The following is a 20,622-nucleotide window of genomic DNA, read 5'->3' on the forward strand; positions in this document are numbered from 1 at the left end:
CCACATCACTTGCTGATGTAAATTGCCTATCCACAAGACTCTCCACTGCCATCCACTTAACTGGCCTGTTTTCATTATCTCCTAGACAATGATAATCACTCGGAAAGATGTCTCTGGACAAAGCATTATCTGTGATTTTCAAGTTGTAATTTTCATCAATCCTGAGAAAAGAAAATAAAGATTTATAATTTCATTATGTATTACTCGTTTTTAAGTGTTTGTTTTAGGTGTTTGTTTTTAAGCGCTAGGATTATGAAATTTGATACATAAAATACCAACTTCATATGTGGAGAGTGGATGCTATTGTACAGTACAAAGGGGTTCTATGAGCTACAGTACTATGAGAAATTAACATTATCTAGGCATTGTAATGTCAACAAAATAACAGTCGAGTGGACGTTTGTCCTGTTGGAGGTTTGCCAGTAAAAGTAATCTTCTAGCACCATGCATAGTTGTGAAATATTTGAAAATACTTTGCATTTTTCTCAAATATTAAAAAGTAAACCTCTTTCTCCAGGTGAAATAAGGACAAACTGGATGACAACAGGAGAACACTTACACACAGTTCCTTGTAGCAAGATCCTTGTGCACCACCTTCCGTTTTCCCAAGTACATCATACCATGTGTGACCTGGATGGCTAAGTGGACTAGATCCTTTGTAGACACAGCCTGTATTGAAATTGAAATCAGACCATGTGATAAGTTACACCCATAATCTGGTCGGAGGGGGGGGGGGGAGGGGAGAGTGTTCCAAAGTGTATGTATTGTATGTATTTTAGATCCTCCTGAACTCGCGAAGAAGCCTCATTGGCTATCAAAGCCGCAAGCTGACCGAGGTCAGTCCCTTAGATTCATATTTAACATCAATGATTATGAATTGTCAATTTTCAACAACTCTGTAACTGGATGACATAAAATCTTGGAGTAACTCGAACTGGGGACCTTATGATTGGAAGGCAACGACTTGTCAACTTGAGGCAACCAAAAAAAGTGTGACAATTCCGTCCAGCAATATTTGAGGAAGAAATGTAGGAAATATATGTGTCAAAATAAACCTCTCGGCCAAATTTTTCACTATTCTTATTAAATGATGTCGATGATAAAAAAAAAATTTGTTCCTTAATATTTATTACCAACCACTGGCTGAGAGCCTCTTTCATATGGCAAGTACCTTTTGACAAGTTTTGAACGGCCCTTACCACTCTACATATCAGTTTAAAGTTAAAATAATTAAAATTGAAAAAACAAACTAACAATCTACGTTTGTGAACCAAATATGTGCTACTGTTTAGATACAGTCTGAACTATTGGAATTACCTGATGCTTATCTCCCGGACCAATCCTTCCATCCTTCAGAAACTTCTTGAGGTTTCCAAGCTTTAGAAACGGAAAGAGCACTATGGGAATTCCTTCCAGGGCCACATGCATGATGGGAAGAAGATTCTTGTGGCTTAAACCTTGTAAGAGACAACTGTCATTCAGTAGTATCTCCTTCTGCTTCTCAGAGCCATGGTCTACAAACAATGATATGGATATTGATAAAATCATTAATGACTGCCATAACTTAACTCTCAATTATAATATTATTGAATAACACATTTTCAAACAATAGAAAACATTTTGATTCCAAGCCCCAAAGGTGAACAAATAGAGCTTAGTGGTCACACTGTTGAAAATGGGTGTTGTTTTCAACCAATTTTATCCTCATTGTCAAGGTTGCTAGGGGGGCTGCTGGGTTTTTCAAACACCCTCCCTCTAACACAACTTTCCTCTTTCACTATTTGTCAAGATCTTTGATTTTCCTATTTCCTCATATACTTATTTTAATTATTATAATTATTTATTTATAATTATTTCTGGTCAAATCAATCTGCAACCATGTGTCATTCATTTGGTTCAGTGCCATTCAGAAACATTTCTAATGTCAGTAAAACAACGGAAAATTGTTTGAACCATTTACTTAAGCAAAAATAGTGTAAAAGTAGGTATCTTACCTGCGATTGTCTTTATTAATACTTCCTTTTCGCATGTTTGTGACTGTGACTCTGTTTCACTTCCAGGGCATGGAGCTAAGGTCCCTTGATATACACGACCAAATGTCCCTGTAATATAAAGATTAAGGCACTGTATTAGTTCAACAGTTAAATCAAGCATCAAAATCCAAAGAAGGAAGAATGGGGATAACAAATTAAGTGTCCTGCACTTGTAATGTGAGTGAAGAGAGTGCAGGGATTATTTAACCAAGCGTTTCAATTTTTGAGTAATGGGTTCCCTATAAGGATTCCCTAAGTGACTTTGGTTGATCACAAATACTTGTTTGACCTCCAAAATGAAAAGGGTCCTTTGTAATGACTAACATGTATCCATACAAAGTTTATTTTAATCTTTACTTTGGGAGTTCTAGACATTCACACATCACTCTTTCATTAATTAGCTATGTAATTAATTAAGTGGTACAAATATTCCCAGATGTTGTTACCTTCTAATAGTATGTCGCCAAATGTTATTCTACATTTCTCGATACCAATGTCCTGCAGCTTGGCTTTCAACGTTTCGGTATCGGACATGATGGTGATTTCTGGATGAAGTGAAATGAAATCTGCGAAAAGGTAATAAAAAAATATATATAAAACTTTGTATCACGCCAATCTTCCATTCGAGATAAAGGATGATTACTCCACTCTTCTTGTGATGTAAAACTTCTCTAAGGTATGTATATATGCTACCTAAAATGTACAGTGAAATGCATTTTAATTTGTAGTATCCATCATAAAGAGATTTCAACTTTGCATAATTAAATGGAACTTGTGATTGCCTGGCATTTTTAATTTGTTTACAGTCAGATGTGGACAAGATGATGTAAATCTCTTAATTTTGTTTTTCATTTATCATTTTGGGTGTGATTCCAGAGGTAACAGATTGTACATTTGAATAAACATTTATTACAACTTCTAGAAATGGAGGACATTTGTCACATTTTAATGCTTTGTCAAGACTTATATTTCCTTCTGATTTGTTTTTGTCTTCCTTGTGAGGAGCATTAACAATTAGCTATTAATAATAGTCTATAACATATAAAAATTCATAATGTGCCTATACTCAGTAACCTTCTCCAATTCCAATGTACTTCATTTAAATGATTGATAAAAAGCACAAATTTGTAGATCATTGAAGAAAGTGAGTAAAGAATTTAACTTTCTTTGCATTCTGCTAGTTCTGTAATTGGTTATGCTTACCTATCCTTTGATGTTGTCCGTTGGCCGGTTTATTATACATACTGTTGGCCATTGTATGTGCTAGAAGACCAGTACTGCTTGCATCACTGCCACTGAGAGACAGGAGAAAATTAAATAAAAACAGTTTCATATTAGAAATGTTTAAAAGAAATCATTAGTAAGGCTTCAACAACACAGTGGTGTATCTCTGACCTGTAACTTGAAAATCCAAAACTAAACCAGGTTTGATATTCATAATAAATTTAACTGTTTTAGCTCAACAGATGCATGAGTGGTAATAGCATGTAACCATACAGATGTACGCATCAAGCACTGAGACTGTCCTTCAGTGCTAAACTACCTTCGTTATCAATCGTTACCCTCTTTCTGTTTCTGATTCATGAAAATGATTTCACCATGTTCGATAATTGGCAGTAACGGTCATCATTATTGCCTCAAAATATCCTAGAAAAAAGTCCAAAAACAGTCAGTATTTTCAGCAAGGACAGTTATTTTCGTAAAAGGACCTTTCCCCTCGGAGATGTTCAACGGCTGAATATCTGAGACTAATTTGGTGATCCTAAACCGCCATGAATGTATTCGATACCAAAAATTATAAACATCAATGAAATATAATTAACTTATGAGAATGATATTACTTACTTCACTGGATCTTCTGTTTTTACAGAGAGGAAGCGGAGAAGGCCCCCAACTAGGGTGACGAGGATAATAAGACCAAACAGACAACCGATGCCAATATAGAAAATACTGGAAGAAGTGATGATGGATAGATGCATTTCTGAAAGATGAAAAACAATATGGAGATGGCATTAACATTAAGCAGAGCAAACAATAAAGGCAATCAGTGTCATGGACAGACTAGACAGTGACCCCTCCTCTTTTAGTGTAGGCTACAACCCATAGCCTAACATACATCTACTGTAATAAAGGTTAGGCTACAACATAGCCTAACACTCACCTACTGTTATAAAGGTTAAGCTTACTAGCAGACACTTTGTGTGATAGATTGCTCAGGAGGGGAACAAACACAGAATTGTGGAATGGAGATGTGGGAGTGGTTTTCTTTGCTTCTGTCATATTTATAATTTGCACTGATTTTTGTATCTATATTGCATTGGAAGTTATTTATAAATCGGGCAAGTCATAATGAAATCTTCACACCTCTTGCATTTTACTCTGTACAACTTTTTGTTGAAATACATTTCTTATTCCAAAGAACCAACCTGCAAGGTCTATTTGAACACGTACTGCATCCTCTTCTGATATTTTAAGTTGTTTTCTAAATGTAACTTCCTCCATAATAAAGCATGTCAATGAAGAAACGAATTTCAGTGTCTCTTTATAAACTTCTGTTCTAACTAAAACCTCAATTTTCAGAGCACACAGCTCTTCAATACTAATTATTATTAGACATTGCCTTACTGTTTCACACAGTACATCCCATGACAGCAGTTCACTGAGTAACAGTATTTATTATGCTGTCCGCACATATCATTTATTAGTCTTTGATTCAAAGGATCCATTCAGATTCCAATCTCTCCTAGATAAACTTAGACACATTCCCCAGTGAATGCGACTACCGGGGGCTGTTATATAGATGGTAAGGGGGAGCTAAAAACATTTCACTCAAAGCCACTGGAATGTATCCTGATGTGTAAATCACTCTTTGGGGGAAATTAAGACCAGATGTTATAACGAGGGATAATGGCAAGATCGTGTAATGGCAAGAACATGTAATGGGATACTTATAAACACAGGAAGATGAGAGAGGGGGAATGTTAAGTAGTCATTAGTAGTTATCATTAAATATGTACATTAGGAAGACATGATAAAACATTTTGAGAGGCTGACAAGCATTTAAAGAGCAAAAAAGCAATTAAATATTACACAGGTAGAAGAAACTAATTATAGCAGACATCCAGATCAAATTTAACAAGATTTTGACAAAGCTGCCATTTAAAGCAACAGCTTTTCCTGCAATAGTAGATGCAATTTTCATTCGCAACTAAATGATTTAATATTCATTCCTTCTCAGTACACAATGATTTGACATCCATGATATGATTTGGCTACTTAACGAGCTTCCATTGAAAGCTTGTTATCATTCAAGGCGAAATTTAAATGGTCGTCCAACCGTCCGAAACAAAATTTCTGTTAGGACTACCAGAAGCAGCTTTTGGGGGTTTCGCGGCAGACAACCTTCTGTTTACATCAAATTCAGATTGCACTGTAATTAAATAGGCCTGCCCCAAAATAGGTGAAATGATAAAATTGGTATTGCCCTCCATCACTTAAAATAAAGCAAAAATGATGGGAGACCTATGATCCACCTGAAGGGGAGGTTTACTGGTCCACAGTCGGTGTGTCCTGTTCACCAGATCAACGCATCGCTCCTACAGTGTACATAGCGGTCTTTCTTGTGTTATTTTGCTTTCTTTGTTATAGTTGCCCTGTCATTCATTTTTTACCTAATATGGGTCAGTAAAAGTCTATATTTAACAAGTTGGTAGTTGGTTATATATTCATTCCCTTACACATTGAACACAGTAGGATTCAGTATAGCTGCCTATTAACCCTTGTTCTCAGTGAGTAGCTAACAGACCTTATGGTTAATCGGGAGTGTCTCCATTTTCAAGCAATCTCTCGCTGAATTTTATGTGCTAGTCTTCCCACAAAATCCTCCTTTTATTGCTAAGGACAGGTTTGTAACTCATTAGTTATTTCCTGACATGTTTCAATACTTCAGTCCACCTATCTATTTATTGGCTTGTAGATAGCACTACTACCATCTGTATTTTTCCTTCCCTAACACATGATGATCCAGTAAAGCATAACTATGTATATATTTGACTAGTCCATCCTCTATTTATTGGCTGGTAGATAGCATTACTACCATCTGTATTTTTCCTTCCCTAACCACAGTACAATCCAGTATAACCATGTGTTATTTGGCTAGTCATATACTTCAATGCCTTTTGTAGTATCCAATCCCATACTTCTGACTGTACAACCTAACCATAAATTGCTTGTGGTATTCATTTTCCTGACACTTCATGATTCAGGCAGGCTATTATTCTTTCAAGGCAGCACTCTGATTATCTCAGAAAGCGTATCTGAGCAACCCCCTAAGAAGCTATCAACACATGCACAATAGCCCTTAAGTACCTCTAACTAAAGACTATTAACACATGTATAATACCCCATACAACTCTTTTCTTTATAGGGTAATTATTCTCTTTTCACAATGCTGTATTCTTCGCTTTCTTTTACACCTCAGCAAACCAAAATCTTTCTAGGTTAACTTTACATGGAGTGAACAGAAATAATTTGTCCTGAGATAGGGTGAATGGAAGCTTGTCATGGGATTACCGGGGGTCTTAGTAGAAGCATTCAACTGTGAAGTTTCTTCAAGAAACACTTCTACCAATTACAGTTTAATAATAAAGCCTGTTACTGGTTCGTGTCAACCAAGAAACAGACGACAATAACAGGGACAGAAGACTGAAGTATACTCACTGGTTGTTGTCGGCTTGCTGGTATTCTTCCCAATACTACTGGGTACTCTGGACGGGAACACAGAATCTCCTGTAAAGGCAAAATATGTCACTGATCAGTCAACAATTCTGAACAGAGCCTGTAGTTAACTAATTTCCAAGTTTTTTAGTAACTACTTTTATGAAACCTTCTTAGAGTGTAAGGTATGACAAACAAAGATTTAAAGTGCAAAAGCACAAATAACATACAATTCAAATTTCCATTACTGGGAACCAGCCTTGATTTCCACGGAAACCGATCCCTAGAAACACAGTAAACAAATCTTCAATAACATGGGCCCACCCCACCTAATGAAAAATACCTCCCAATGAGCCCTAACCAATTCACACACTCCCTATCTCCTTTTCTAGCTTCTCTCTCAGAAATTGTTCTTGTCCTTTCCTTACATTAAAGAAAACTGTAAACAAGATGACTGAACCCATTATCAGCCAAAGAGTAGAGCAATGCTGCTAAACAATTTGAAGGGTATAATCTAGTATCATCATCACTAATAACTTGATGCCCACTTACTGCAACATCATCATCAATAATAATTTATAATGCCCACTTACTGTAACATCATCACTAATAACTTGATGCCCAGTTACTGCAACATCATCATCGCAAAGAATTGATAATGCCCACTTACTGCAACATCACTAATAATTTGATGCCCACTAACTGTAACATCATCACTACTAATCTGATGGCCACTTAATGTAACATCATCACTAATAATTTAATGCCCACTTACTGTAACATCGCAAATAATTAAATGCCCCTTAATGTAACATCATCACTGATAATTAGATGCCCACTTACTGTAATATCATCATCACTAAAAATTTGATGCCCACTTACTCTAATATCATCATCACTAATAATATTATGCCCACTTACTGTAGTATCACTAATAATTTGATGCCCACACTTACTGTAACATGCCTTCGTCCTCCTCAGGTTAAGCGTCGTGATATTTCTCGTCGAGAAGATGCTGACGTTGATTTGAATACGAAACTCCACATCTCCTTCTGCCTTTCCTGTACAGCGCACATCTATTCTGAAAACTAGAGCAAGAAGGACGGACATCAAAATAAGAGATAAATCCCGGTTAATCAGCATTATTGAGTATTAACGTGTAAAAGCAACATGACATTCTATACTTCAACCTTGCAGCCACACATGTTGCTACTGAACGCCTGACTGACAGTATCTGGTTCAATTGAATTAAACATTCAAGAAACGTTTTAAAAATCAGAATGTTATCGGGTTAATTTTCCAAATGTACATCCTCGAACAAATTAAATTATGAACGGCTGCAAAAATATTTTGTCAAATGTAGAGGTGTCTATCGCTAGCATGGAATCTTTGCTTGCCTGCTGGAGAGTAAACGAACCAGGTGTGACCTATTTAATAGTTCAGCTCTAACATTCACAGATAGTGAGGATGGTGCATTCCATGGTGAAGTTTCAAAAGTTGCAATTAAATGAAGAGTTCAACTTGGCTTCAAGGATTGTACTAAGAAACAAACCTCAACAATTTCATTCACTATTTAATTCATTTTTAATTCAAGAACATATTTTTGTACAATATTCCAATGAATATATCACCATGTAAAGTAACTTCCAGCCAAAAACACTTTTCTGTTATTCATAATTGTGGGGCATATGAAATATGCAAATGGAGGGTTAATTTCTCATTTTATTTTTCTCACAAAGACAGTGTAATCAACTCATATCTTTGGAATGGATTTCATGAATCCAGCTGTAGAAATCTTAGGAATTATGTCCAAATTATTTCATATTTCCACTCGGTGAATGGCAATGCCAATCAAACAAGTTTCTATAAAATGGTACAAAAATATGTATAGGATCCTTAGTTGGTATTTTTTTAAATTGTTTTGGTTATATATGCTGAATTCAGCCTCTAATTACTGTGTGACATGCAAACATTAAATTCCATGTAGATAGTGAAGCTGACTTGCTAACTTTCAAATTTATGCAAAAAAAACTTATCCAAATTTTGCCCAAATGAACTGCAGTCTTCTGTATATTGTATCTGACTATTCAAGTTTCTTTTAGGCTTAACCTTGAATCTTTTGAGGTTATTATCAATTTTATGAATGATAAAATGCACTTTCTTTAGTGTTTTTAAATTTATATTTTTATACAACTTACAAGGCACAAAGAATAACACCATTTTAATGACCGCAGCAGTTAGTTTACACAACGATGGAACACAGCACTGAACAGACAATTACAATATAACATTTAGATTTAATTTAAAATAAAAGGATCTTGGATAATTTCATACCAGCTTGGGAGGTGAGGGAAAAAGTTGTCATGATATGGTTCCCTTCACTACTACGGTAGAGAGTTTCTTACCAGAAAGTTCTTTTGGGACTTGTCCATCCATAGAGATGTTCGTCCTAGGAGTATAAAGAATCCTTGTGTTTTCTGATACAAGATCCATTGAATAAAATATCTGCAAAGATAAGAAATGATGTGTCTTAAAATGGTTATAAAAATAGAAAAGCATAATAACAACAGCATGAAAGTAGTTGGTTTTGTGCTTTTTAGACTAGCTTACAGTACGGAGCGTCCTAGAAATATACTTTCACAAACAATTAAAGGCTTGTTCGGGCTGTTTATCTGTAAGCGACAACAGAAACTTGTTTGATTCTAAAAAAAAAGTGAGTGGACTGTCGTTTGTAACATTTACAGTAAATTAGTACTAGAATGGAAACAGCTGCTCTAAATGGTAATCTACTCCTTCATCAGATCTTCAGGAAAGAAATTGAATACAAGAAAAAAAAAAGGGGGGGGGGGAGAAAGAGTCTTCTAAGACACATTCTAATTTTACATCCAAAGCGAATTTCCACTAAGTTTCCTTCCCTTTTCCGCATAAAGACAAGCGACATACTTTAAAGGTTTTGAGATGAAATCTACTTGAAGAGCCTCGCATACTGTATATCAACTCAATGCGGTTGAGACAATCATGCCATTAGAAGTTCCTGCTGACAGAAACTGAAGTGATTTGAATTTTAAATGAAGCAAGCAGTCGTAAGATTTCTTTAAACGAGCAGCGATAAATGTAACAACTGTATCTAGATGAAGGGGATTCGATAGGCCAACGGGCTAATTTTAACTGAATTCAAAGTAACAGATTTGTAGTAGTACACAGGACCCTGGAGTGCATCTGCATATTAAAGCATATATATGAGGATGGGTTTGCAGTTCAATTTCACTGCCACGATACGCTCGAACAACAAAAACTAGTATCAAACAGCTGTTTAATCAAAATTTGGCATTAGAGGCTTTTCGTTCAGAAACGTCAACAGATTGCCTAAGACCTACCACTCGTTCACAGAGAAGTCGACCGCAAGGAATAATTTGGTGTTCAAACTTAGTGTATGTAGCTCTTTCAAAGGCTCGGGATTTTGTCTCTCATAAAGTACATTAACTTTGGAACTTCCTGTGACAGTGTACAAAACTGCTATAAAGTTGGTACTTGGCAAGCTGCACATTTTGCATGGTATCATTTTGTGATACAATTATGGATAAAATATTCCCCTGGCCTAGTATACTTTGCATTTATTTGCATATAACTCAAGACTGAAGCTATATTCTCGTTAACTGATGCACATGGCTAATGACCAACTGAATGGGAACTTCTGGATGTGGATTTGCAATTTGCCATAAAACCTGGTATAGAAAAAGTCTGTACTGTGACTACAGTAGAGTGAATCTAATGAGGAGCCAGGATATTCTAAGACTTACGTAGTTTGGATATTTACTTTGCTCCTTGCTTACCTGTCTCCTCACAACCTCAGCACTCTCATTCTACCGTGTCTAGAGTGACCTGGTAACCTTTAAACCTCTGTGACCGGACCCTCCGTTCAATGACCCCCCCCTCTCATTCTACCACCCCAAAGTATTCTATAACGTTTGTTTCATCTCGGATTTTCAGGAGCGGAGTAAATTATTGATACAAATGTCAACTAGTTACTTGGAGCAAGTTTAACATTTAATTGCCCCAATAAAGGGATGCCCTTTAATGATTGTAATCAGTGCTGAATTCTGATGATTTTTATTGACCTGATTCTACATATGTACAGTTAATGTGTTACAACTGACCATGTGACACTAACAAGCTTTCTTATTCATTTGCTACCAACTCAACTAAGTATTCTATTAAACTGATATAATGTTAACTAATTTCTAAACTGACGTACTACTAAATGCTGAAAGCAGGTGTTCTACAGACTATACTTCAAAGCAAGTATGCTATTGAACTGATGTTTATGACTTCTAGTCAATATTTGACTCTTACCGTACCATAAAATCATAACCTTTTTTGGATGAATATAATCCTACTTAAAAATATTAAACATCATCCATTTTTGTTTAAAAAAATTTATTCCATTTCTATAAAAAAAATGTCTGACATTTTGTAGAGACCAAAACCGAGTACAGCAGTGATCAATTAGCTTATAAATACTTACGGTATCTTCGGTGCTCCATGTTAAGTACAGCCTATTGATATCTCTCGGAACAGGAACGACATAACGCACTGCTGCTTGATTCACCCAGTCATCACGAACATACACCAAAGCGCCATGCAAACCTGCAAAAAAAGAAGAAAAAAAATCAATACATAGTAGCTATAAACCATCAAAGCACATTTAAAATGTTTATACTCGATGCACTTTTTAATTAAATACACGAGCACGCTACATTTGTTTGAAAAGGGCATTAAACTATACCGCCATACAAGCGGGCAAGTTTACATTTGGAGAATGACTTTTGATTTATGCAGGTAGTCTTTCATGACGGGCATTTGCTGACTGCCAAAATAGCGATGTAGCTCAACATAGGCTTACAGAATAAAGTCCTGGCAATAAGAGATGACGTTATTTATGGCCCAGGATTTCACAGATCAGAATGTTCGAATGAAGGTTGTGATACAACAATTACAAGAGAACACCGACCGGTGAAAATGGGTTAAGATAAACAATAAACCTATCACAACATATCTGGCAACTGGGTACACAGTGCAAACAGATTGAAAAAATATTTACATTGCTTTTAGAAAGCATATCAATCATGGTGGTTTTGATGGGGGCATTTCACAGGATCACAAAATAAATGTAACCATGAAACAGGATTTGATCATGGAGAGGTAAAAGTGGTATACAACAAATATAGCAGCTGTATTTAATAATACACAATGAAAGATGCTGGTCTTGGAAAATAAAACATTTTATTCGGGTTCCGATTGTAATTGAAGCTATTGAAGTGTGTTGGTAAAATTGACGGCAACAAATCCATTACAGTTATGTAGTATTACTTTATTACTCATTCAATTTGCTATCTGAACAGACTAAACAGAACACATCACAAAAATAAAACAACCCAAATATTGTACAGACAGTTAAATTTTTACAGTGTATGTCAGCTTATTGAATATCATGTTTACAATAGTTTTTTTTTAAGGTTTCTTGACAAACAGAAGAAGGTTACTCTGGGTCTGAAGTAATTTTAAGCAATATTGACTCTAACATATTCAGGCTCTATAGGATAATGATCAAACTACTGAAGCAGCTTTCTGATGTTATTTTGCAAATCATCTAAACATATGGTACTTTACCAAGCGTTACTCTAAATGATATTGCAATCGACATCACTTACTGACACCAGACTAGATTTTTTCAAAGCCAAATGAAGATGAATTAGCGATTAACAAACAGAATTTTAGTCTAGCCCACAATCTCTTTGTCGTCTGGACACTTTCCATAGTAGTACAGTTTATATTAAAACAAGAATAGTTTATAAAATTAGCAACTTGTAAAGGTTCTAAACCTTTGACTTTAGTTCTAAGTTCTAAACCTTTGACTAAAGACTTTAATGTATACGCTTGGAGAGGAACTTGACTAACGAAATTAATGATCTATATTTGTTATGAGATTGAAGTATCGAAGCAGCAGACCAGGAATTTTTATCAAACTCGATTCAAAAAGCAGATTTAAGGCTAACCAGTAACCAAACCTCCACCCTCCCACCCACCCCACCCCAGTTTCCCTAAATATCTTTTCTCAATGACAGAAATAAATGCTGAACATTTTTTTACTCTCTCTTCTCCATGGAAGTATATCTAATCCGAACCCTTCTAAAATATATAATCTCGCAAACCGTTATTAGCAATTATTTCACCACGCTAACATTTCAGAGCATTCCAGATATCCACAGAGCTCAATCTAAGCTATTCAGTTTAATTTTTAAAAACCTTCACAGAAGGAATCAAGGTGCATCTAGGTAGAATTAAGTCAACCTTTTGTAATTCAATATCTTTCCTAACTATCTCCCTCAAAGGAAGGACAAAGTTACAAATAAATTTCAATCCCTATGAGCCAGATGAATAATACCTGTTACCTACTGGTGCATACAGTGAACTGACCACTTTCAATAAATTGTTAGTGACAATTTCCAAGATTCTTTGACCACTCTTGACCTTTGAGTAACCCTACAGTGCATCGCTTTTATGATTCTCGGCAGTAATCCCACATCGAGGTAGACGGTGTATAAACCACAACATAACTGCAACAGATTATCATTCCCATCCTTGGAATAACAACAACTTACTACAACGTTTAGTATCCAGATACATCTGATGCAGCTTTTGGACATTTTTCTGTTTATTTGTTGAACTTAAATTGGTAATATATAAACCATAAACACAAATTATGAGGCAATTCATGTCAAATAATGAAAAAACAATGTCCAGTACTCTGGAAAATGTCTTTCCTCAAGTTTGTACATGTGATTATTAACACAATAAGAAAGTGTCTCTAAATGAGAAACTTTTTCAAACTCAACGGGAAATAATAGGATCAGATCTAATCTATAATATTAATTTTGAGAAATGACTGGAAGTTTGGCAAAATGTCCCACTTGTACAGTCTGTGTAGTCACTGTTAACTTCCACCGAAGGATTTATTGAACTTTGCGAGTAATTTCTCTAAAACTGCCAAATGTAAACTGGTTCTGAACCTGTAATTCAATATATCAATATTTTTGTTTTTTGACTTATCACATTTTACTGTGTGCAATATTAGTAATCCTTAAAGCAGCAATTTCCATTGATTGCAAACTAAATTCCAATATCAATGATATTCCTTAGTTTGAATAATGGTCTCATTACTGATCCAATCATGATAAAAAAAATATTCTTTTTTGACAATTTCTAATTTCCCTTTTTCTTTGCATGCGATTAAGTTTATGTGAACATCGATATATATCTGCAAAGAATTCAAGTACCAAATACCGGAGTATTTCCCCCCCCCCCTCCTCTGGCATTGCCACCACTTTCCGGTATCGGTTCAGCAGGGTAAAACTAATATGTAGAACTGTTCTGCAAGGCATGTAACTTTTTTTGTGAATATGGTAAAAAATGGCCAATACAGAGTTTTCTAATGATATTACAAATTACAGCAGACATATACCGTGACAACAGCTGCCGTGACTTCCTTCGCAACAAAAGAGAGACACAACTTCTTACAAAGAGTTAGGCCCTCAAGAAATGTTACTTCTGCATGACCGAATCTGAAAGAACGTATACAATTCTGGGTCGTGACAACCTTTTCCAGATGCTTTTTTCTCCATGTTTACTTTCCTCTGCAGTATTATCCTGGGCAGATATAATAAATTAGTAATCTTTCTCTACAGCTTCGGTGGAAATCATTTTCTAGCTTCCATGGAATTTCCATGGACATAGGCTACATAGCACACAAGATTAAAAGGAGAAAATAAGAATGACTCTTTTTTGGTTAATCAACATCAAATTCCCCCCTGAGATATTTTGAGCAATCATCGTATGATGGTTGCTCAAGAAATGAAAGGATATGTAGTCACTTGCAGCATATTGTTTGCTCCTGTTTGTGGTATTAGGAATTCAAGTGCTATGCTATTTACATAATAAGCGATACGCATCATTAATACACCCTGCGCTCAGTGTTAAATTTGTAATGAAACCACGGATCACACCTAGTGATTTGAGCCCCGCAATAGAGACTAGGATTGAGGGGGGGGGGAGGGATCAGAGCCTGTGCTCTGTGCTTAAATTTGTGATGTGAACACGGCTTGGGGTTGACGGGATCGGCAGTGACCTTTAACTTCCGTTGTTGTTTGTTACTGGCATGATTTGATACAATAATATTGTACACATTATTCGTAGCACAGCACTGCACATCACATGGCTTATGATTTCGCTCCTATTCTTGTAGTAAAAGAAACATTGTGATGGGGAGGGGTTCAAGATCAATTTAATGCCGAAAACCAAGTGCGGGGTCTGATCCGTAATGTAAATGCAATTGTCCTCCTACTATTGAGGTCCTGCATAAACAATTAATTTACTGCAGTTAAATGTAGTTAAGTGCATGTTTGAAGATCAGAAATTCTGCAGCCATATTGTCCATCTGTATCACAAGTACTAAGCTATCACAAACAGGACATGCCCCCCCCCCAATTGTTTACACATTTCATGCATTTCTTTGCTAAAAAGTTCCGCAGGCCACATTCATAGCACTGAATCATTCATACAGTACATATTTACCCATTGTGGCATCCTTTGAAGGACCTCAGTGAAATCTACCAAATTACTAATTTTTTGTTCTCAAAATTTCCCTACCTTTCTGCCTTAAATGATGTCAAACTGTTTGACATTTCAGGTATTTTATTGAAAATATAAGTACAGCATAAAAAAAAATGTATGGAAACTGGAAAATTGTCCCTGTATTAATTGAGAAGATTTTCTATGGTCTTAATATTCGTAGAGTGAACAATTTTTGTCCAAAGCATCCCTCTGCAAAATAAACATTCATGTTTAAGCATGGCATGCTATATAGTTCCATCTTTGAAATAGCCAAAAAGTCCCATCAAACAAGATTTTTGGGGGCCGTTTGTAATTTCCTACCAAGGAACCCCATACATTGTGGAGAATTCTCCAAAAGTTGGGCAGATCAACAATTTTCAACTTAGTCCAAAAAATTTAATTATGGAACTACGACACAGAATTACTCCACATGTCGGTCTCAGACAAAAAGACACCTACCTCGGAACATGGAAGTATCCCTTATGGATTTGAAATTGGGCTAATTTTAAGGTTCCCCAGAATGTAGCAGGGAATAATGACTCACATATAATCTATTTTCATTTTTGGGAATGCCCTTAGGCCAAAATTATTTGCCGTGATGTGAATCACTCCGAGTATAATTTTTTTTTTTTTTTGTACAATGAATTATCAATTGTACTATACATAATATATAGGCCTAGTGCTGACTTTTTTCTTTAGAGATATTTTTGGACAATGCAAGATAAAGACAAATGCCTGGTTTGAGCGTAGAGCATTAAGACCTTCTCGCTTTATATTAAATGGACTTAACTCAAAAATATTTTTTCGCCGACTGCATTTGGCGAGAATAATGTTGCATTAGTGATCAATTAAAACGGCAATTAAATGGCAATTATGACAGCAAAGATGAAATAATGACAATGACGAATGGAACCTCTTTTTAAAAGGTTTCAGAAGTGTTTGCATAGAGTCTTCTCAAAAGGATGAACTCTGACATACATGCTACAGTACAGGCTTTCCAAAATCCTTCAGAACAAGTTTGATATTAAAATTGATACTGTACACTACCTACAGTAGTCTACTTGTAACTCACAGTATAGGGAGACTGGAGAAGATCAGTAAAGGTCAAAGGTCAGTACACCTGCAAAGCATTTTGCTTCAGGCTATGAGATAACCAGCTGGGGTCATATTTGCATGGGTTTGTCGAAGTATGACTAGGTTAATACCATTGTAATTCACTTAATAAGTTTTATTAGTATTTTATGCGATATAAATGTGAATAGATTTTCCAAAAAGAAGTATACAAGTAGTCAAAGTAAATACAATAATAACCAAGTTAAGACTGTTTAGTTCAGTACTGGTAATGGCAAACCATTAGACTTGGGTAAAGCTACAGTATTCTTGATTTTCTGTTCTTTGGAGCTAGCAGGCGAAGGTAAGAACCAAAATGGTGCAAGGGTCTTTCCGTAAAGCGATTGGACATTCCTTGTCAGACCTGTTCAAACCCTCCGGTGAGTGATCGCCACTCAAGGACTTCACTGCCATCCCTCCTTCCGATAAACTTCCCAAGTGGCCAAGATGAATTGCATAGCCTCCCCTCTCCCTGACAAGGATCAGTGGAGACATGTTTTTATTTTATTTTTTTAAAGTCTAGTCTAAACAACTGGATCTTTCAATATTCATCATACATCAATCTCCCATATTGGTCTTTAGAGTGATAAAGACATTTTTTTGCCACTTCAGCTTAAAATTATTTTTTTAAGCCCACCTCCCCCTATCCTTCAAAAAAAAGAAAAATAAGTGCATACACACATCTTTTTTAGCATCTTAACAATACAACAAAATACAAGTGTACTTTAAAAAGTTATAAAATATTGCATCCACTTAGAACTAGCCAGAGAGATTGGTTTTGGACTCATACCCAAGGGACAAACAGTTGCAGGAGAAAGTTATAACATTTTAATTAATTAAATATAGATACTGGTCAGTTGATACTTGAATAAACAGTCTAGGTAGGTCAAGGAAGGTCAAGGAAAATCTTTTTTCATACCACATCCGTTTCTTTGACAGGACCAATTCTAAGAGTGTTCTTGAACTCGATACTTAGGTGGATCCACATATCAAGTACCATGTTAAATCATCATGTACATTCTGAGTTAGAGAGATTAAAATCCAAGGCATCACACACACACACAGATACCCACACACACAAACATACACAAATATGGACTCCAAAAGAAAACATCACACCCAACAGCTTCTTAATGTTTTGAATAAATCAGAGGCAAAAGTTTCCCAAATAACTAATGTTTTATTGAATGTAAAATTATACTTTGAGATGTATGTTACCTTCATTAATTTCCCAAGTGGCTGAGTCACTTGTTCAAGTTTTTGTGATGGCCTCTCCATCTACTCATCACACGTCTCATGTTTGAAATGCAAGTGGTGACTGGTTAAAACTGCTTGATCAAGTATAAAAGGGTAGTCAATACACTTAGAACTAATAACTCCCATGGGTACAGATCATTCAGTAACCAAACATTAGTGCTCAGACTGTTCATGCACTGCATAATTAAAAGTGTAACATAATAAGCACACAAATGTTACAATGTTAACTGATTCCACAGTGCACACAGCTTCACGAGGTGTTACTAACTCAAGCGACTGCAAATTTACAGCATTTTCATCCAGATGACCGACATGGTGTCGCAGTCAAAATTAACATTACAGCAGGACATTACATGGATATTTCTGTGGCTGCAGTCGACCACAAAACCACATCCTCACAGCAATTTGGTACTGCGGGAAGGTATTGACTTTTTTCTAATAATATTCTGATATTTTATGAATGCATCTGGCAACAGTGGAATGAATGATATCACCATGGCGATCATTGAGCTGTACAGTCTTTGCTTTTTCTCTGTAATATTTAACACAAATGCACAGAGAGAACATGATTTTAAGAGAGAAATAAGTTGCATGATTTCGATGAAAATTCTGAATATAGAGAAATTTGACACATAAACAAACATTCCAAATATGCATCACCATTTCACGCATCATTCGACAAGAAAATAGAAAAGTAAAGCTTTTACAGAACATCCACAGTCGTGACATCACAGACGGCCTACTGTGATGACATCACAGACCCCTACTGTGATGTCATCACATATCCCCTACTGTGATGACATCACAGATCCCCTACTGTGATGTCACAGATCCTCTACTGTGATGACATCACAGACCCCCTACTGTGATGTCACAGATCCTCTACTGTGATGACATCACAGATCCCTACTGTGATGACATCACAGACCACCCACTGAGATCCACGTCCTGGAAGACTCAAGGGTTACTGTCCTTTGGCCAGTCACAATAGGTACAGTAATACACTCAATCAACTATCTCTCTTGTAAGGAAACAGAATGAGATGGGTTTTCTACTATCAGTGTGGAATATTTTGTTCTCTTCATAACAAATGTTTCATTGCCTGCCACCAGAATTTCCCTTTAAACGGACCTCTAATGTCCTTCAGTTTTTCCTTGAATTGATTCATTCAAAAACATTAAATTTACAGAGTTATTTAATTAAGAAGCCTGAATGACATATGACCTGTATACTGTACCCTACATTTACTCACTGTGGCCTGCTTTTCTTCATAATAATTACTCTGACCTGTTCACTTTCAGGCTTTTCTCTCTCTATCTCTATCTCTCATTGCTGAGAGGCATTTACTACATTTCTTAAAACCAATAAATCCAAGCCAACACTCTCAGCTCTTCCCCCCAAATCTCTGTCTTTACACTTCAGCACACACCAAAGCACTGGCACTGCTAATTACCAGTGGGAGCAGTTTTTACCTATTCTCCTTTATAGAAAGGAGAATGCTGCCAAGAATTAACCTTCTCATCTCTACACAATAAATCCCACCTTTGGTAGTTCAAACCCTGACAACAGAGCTCATGTCAGGAATTCCAACTAGGAGGCCTAGATGGAAACACATATGTAACCTCTGGCCAGCCAGGAGAAGACCATTAAAAATTAGCAGTATAGTATAGCACTACTACAGATGCTGTGTGGAGATAATGTACAATATATATACCACAACACCAGGAGAGAAAGAGAGAGAGCCATTCACTGCCTTGTAGAGTAGTAAAGACATCCATAAAGTCAATCATAAATAGTTCTTTGTGACAAGAGAGTTTAAAGCATGATACCTATTGGCAGGCTACACATATTTTAATATCCCTGAACCTCTGATATATAAGTATATTCAACTTAGTTTTTCTTGTTACTTATAAAATTCTGAAAATACTGAAATTATATATATATACGGTACTTTTATTTTTATTTGTTTCTTGAACAAAGGAAACCATCACCAGAGTAAAGGCTTCTTCATTTCGCGAATGGTAGATCCAAAATGGAGAGGTGTTGCCCCAAAAGGAGGGTCAAGGGGGGGGGCAGTGCTCAAATGTTACCAGTTAGTAGGCTAGATGGGAAAGAGCAATAGTAGAATCAAGACAGGTAAGACAGGGGGGCAGTAAATTAGATATATGTTTGTGCAGTAGTGTACTCTACAGGGTATTACACCAAAAACAAATTCTTCCCCATTTCATTCATCAATGTCAATACAAAACAATAAATTCAGCAATTTAAATTATTAATGATGTCTATGCAACTTTTCTATTTAAAAAAAAACCAGAAAAGTTGGAAACAGTACTAATGAATATGAATAAAAATGACAACCTCCCTCTATCCCTCCTCCTCCTTCTAATTTAGACTACCCCTCCTCATGATGAAACCAATTGATGCAAGTCTCAAATTCTTCATAACTTTAATAAGAAAGGACACTGTTTACATTAACAGTTCATACATGTCCTTCCTTCCCTTCGTATTGATCCCATCAACCTCTACGACAAACTCAATAATGAATTCGAAAAGCTTAATGAAGTGTTCGAGACGCTAACGAGGGAAGCTGCGGTTCTCTCCCGAAAGCGTTCTTCGCATTTAAAGTCCGTCTTGTGGAAGAAACAATTTGAAGAAAGAATTTGATCTCGTTTGCCAACTACGGAATCTCCTCGTTAGTTCTGTTGATGAACTCATTTTGGTCAATTATATATGCAAATATCTCACCAAGTAAATATGACAACTATAAAAAAAAAATTGTTTAACTGCGATTGAATCCTTGCCAAAATTTGGGACATTGAATAAAATTGTTCAAATA

At 36.0% G+C, this 20,622-nt stretch overlaps 2 protein-coding genes across 5 annotated transcripts in view; one reads left to right on the forward strand and one right to left on the reverse strand.

The window, feature by feature from the left end:
- LOC139975179 (P2R1A-PPP2R2A-interacting phosphatase regulator 1-like) overlaps positions 1 to 4,043 on the forward strand; it is a 29,386-nt gene extending 25,343 nt beyond the window's left edge. For 2 of the 4 annotated variants that reach the window (XR_011795677.1, XR_011795676.1), the window contains 2 exons: positions 2,538 to 2,609; positions 3,904 to 4,043. The gene's annotated coding sequence lies outside the window, so the exon portion shown is untranslated. Of the gene's footprint in view, positions 1 to 1,356; positions 1,461 to 2,537; positions 2,610 to 3,903 lie in introns of those variants that run through there. The other 2 variants (XR_011795678.1, XR_011795679.1) reach the window with 2 other exon arrangements.
- The window catches only part of LOC139975156 (tyrosine-protein kinase RYK-like), a 35,830-nt gene that overhangs the window by 3,737 nt on the left and 11,471 nt on the right, over positions 1 to 20,622 (reverse strand). Inside the window, exons 2-12 of the mRNA XM_071982810.1 lie at positions 11,275 to 11,396; positions 9,155 to 9,254; positions 7,706 to 7,837; positions 6,753 to 6,821; positions 3,879 to 4,014; positions 3,237 to 3,328; positions 2,480 to 2,599; positions 1,995 to 2,102; positions 1,318 to 1,514; positions 560 to 669; positions 2 to 161 (exon numbers count right to left, since the gene is read on the reverse strand). Of these exons, the coding sequence (XP_071838911.1) occupies positions 2 to 161; positions 560 to 669; positions 1,318 to 1,514; positions 1,995 to 2,102; positions 2,480 to 2,599; positions 3,237 to 3,328; positions 3,879 to 4,014; positions 6,753 to 6,821; positions 7,706 to 7,837; positions 9,155 to 9,254; positions 11,275 to 11,396 (1,346 nt within the window). The remainder of the gene's footprint in view (position 1; positions 162 to 559; positions 670 to 1,317; positions 1,515 to 1,994; positions 2,103 to 2,479; positions 2,600 to 3,236; positions 3,329 to 3,878; positions 4,015 to 6,752; positions 6,822 to 7,705; positions 7,838 to 9,154; positions 9,255 to 11,274; positions 11,397 to 20,622) is intronic.

This window comes from Apostichopus japonicus, chromosome 10 (genome assembly GCF_037975245.1).
Source record: "Apostichopus japonicus isolate 1M-3 chromosome 10, ASM3797524v1, whole genome shotgun sequence".
Lineage (NCBI taxonomy): Eukaryota > Metazoa > Echinodermata > Holothuroidea > Aspidochirotida > Stichopodidae > Apostichopus > Apostichopus japonicus.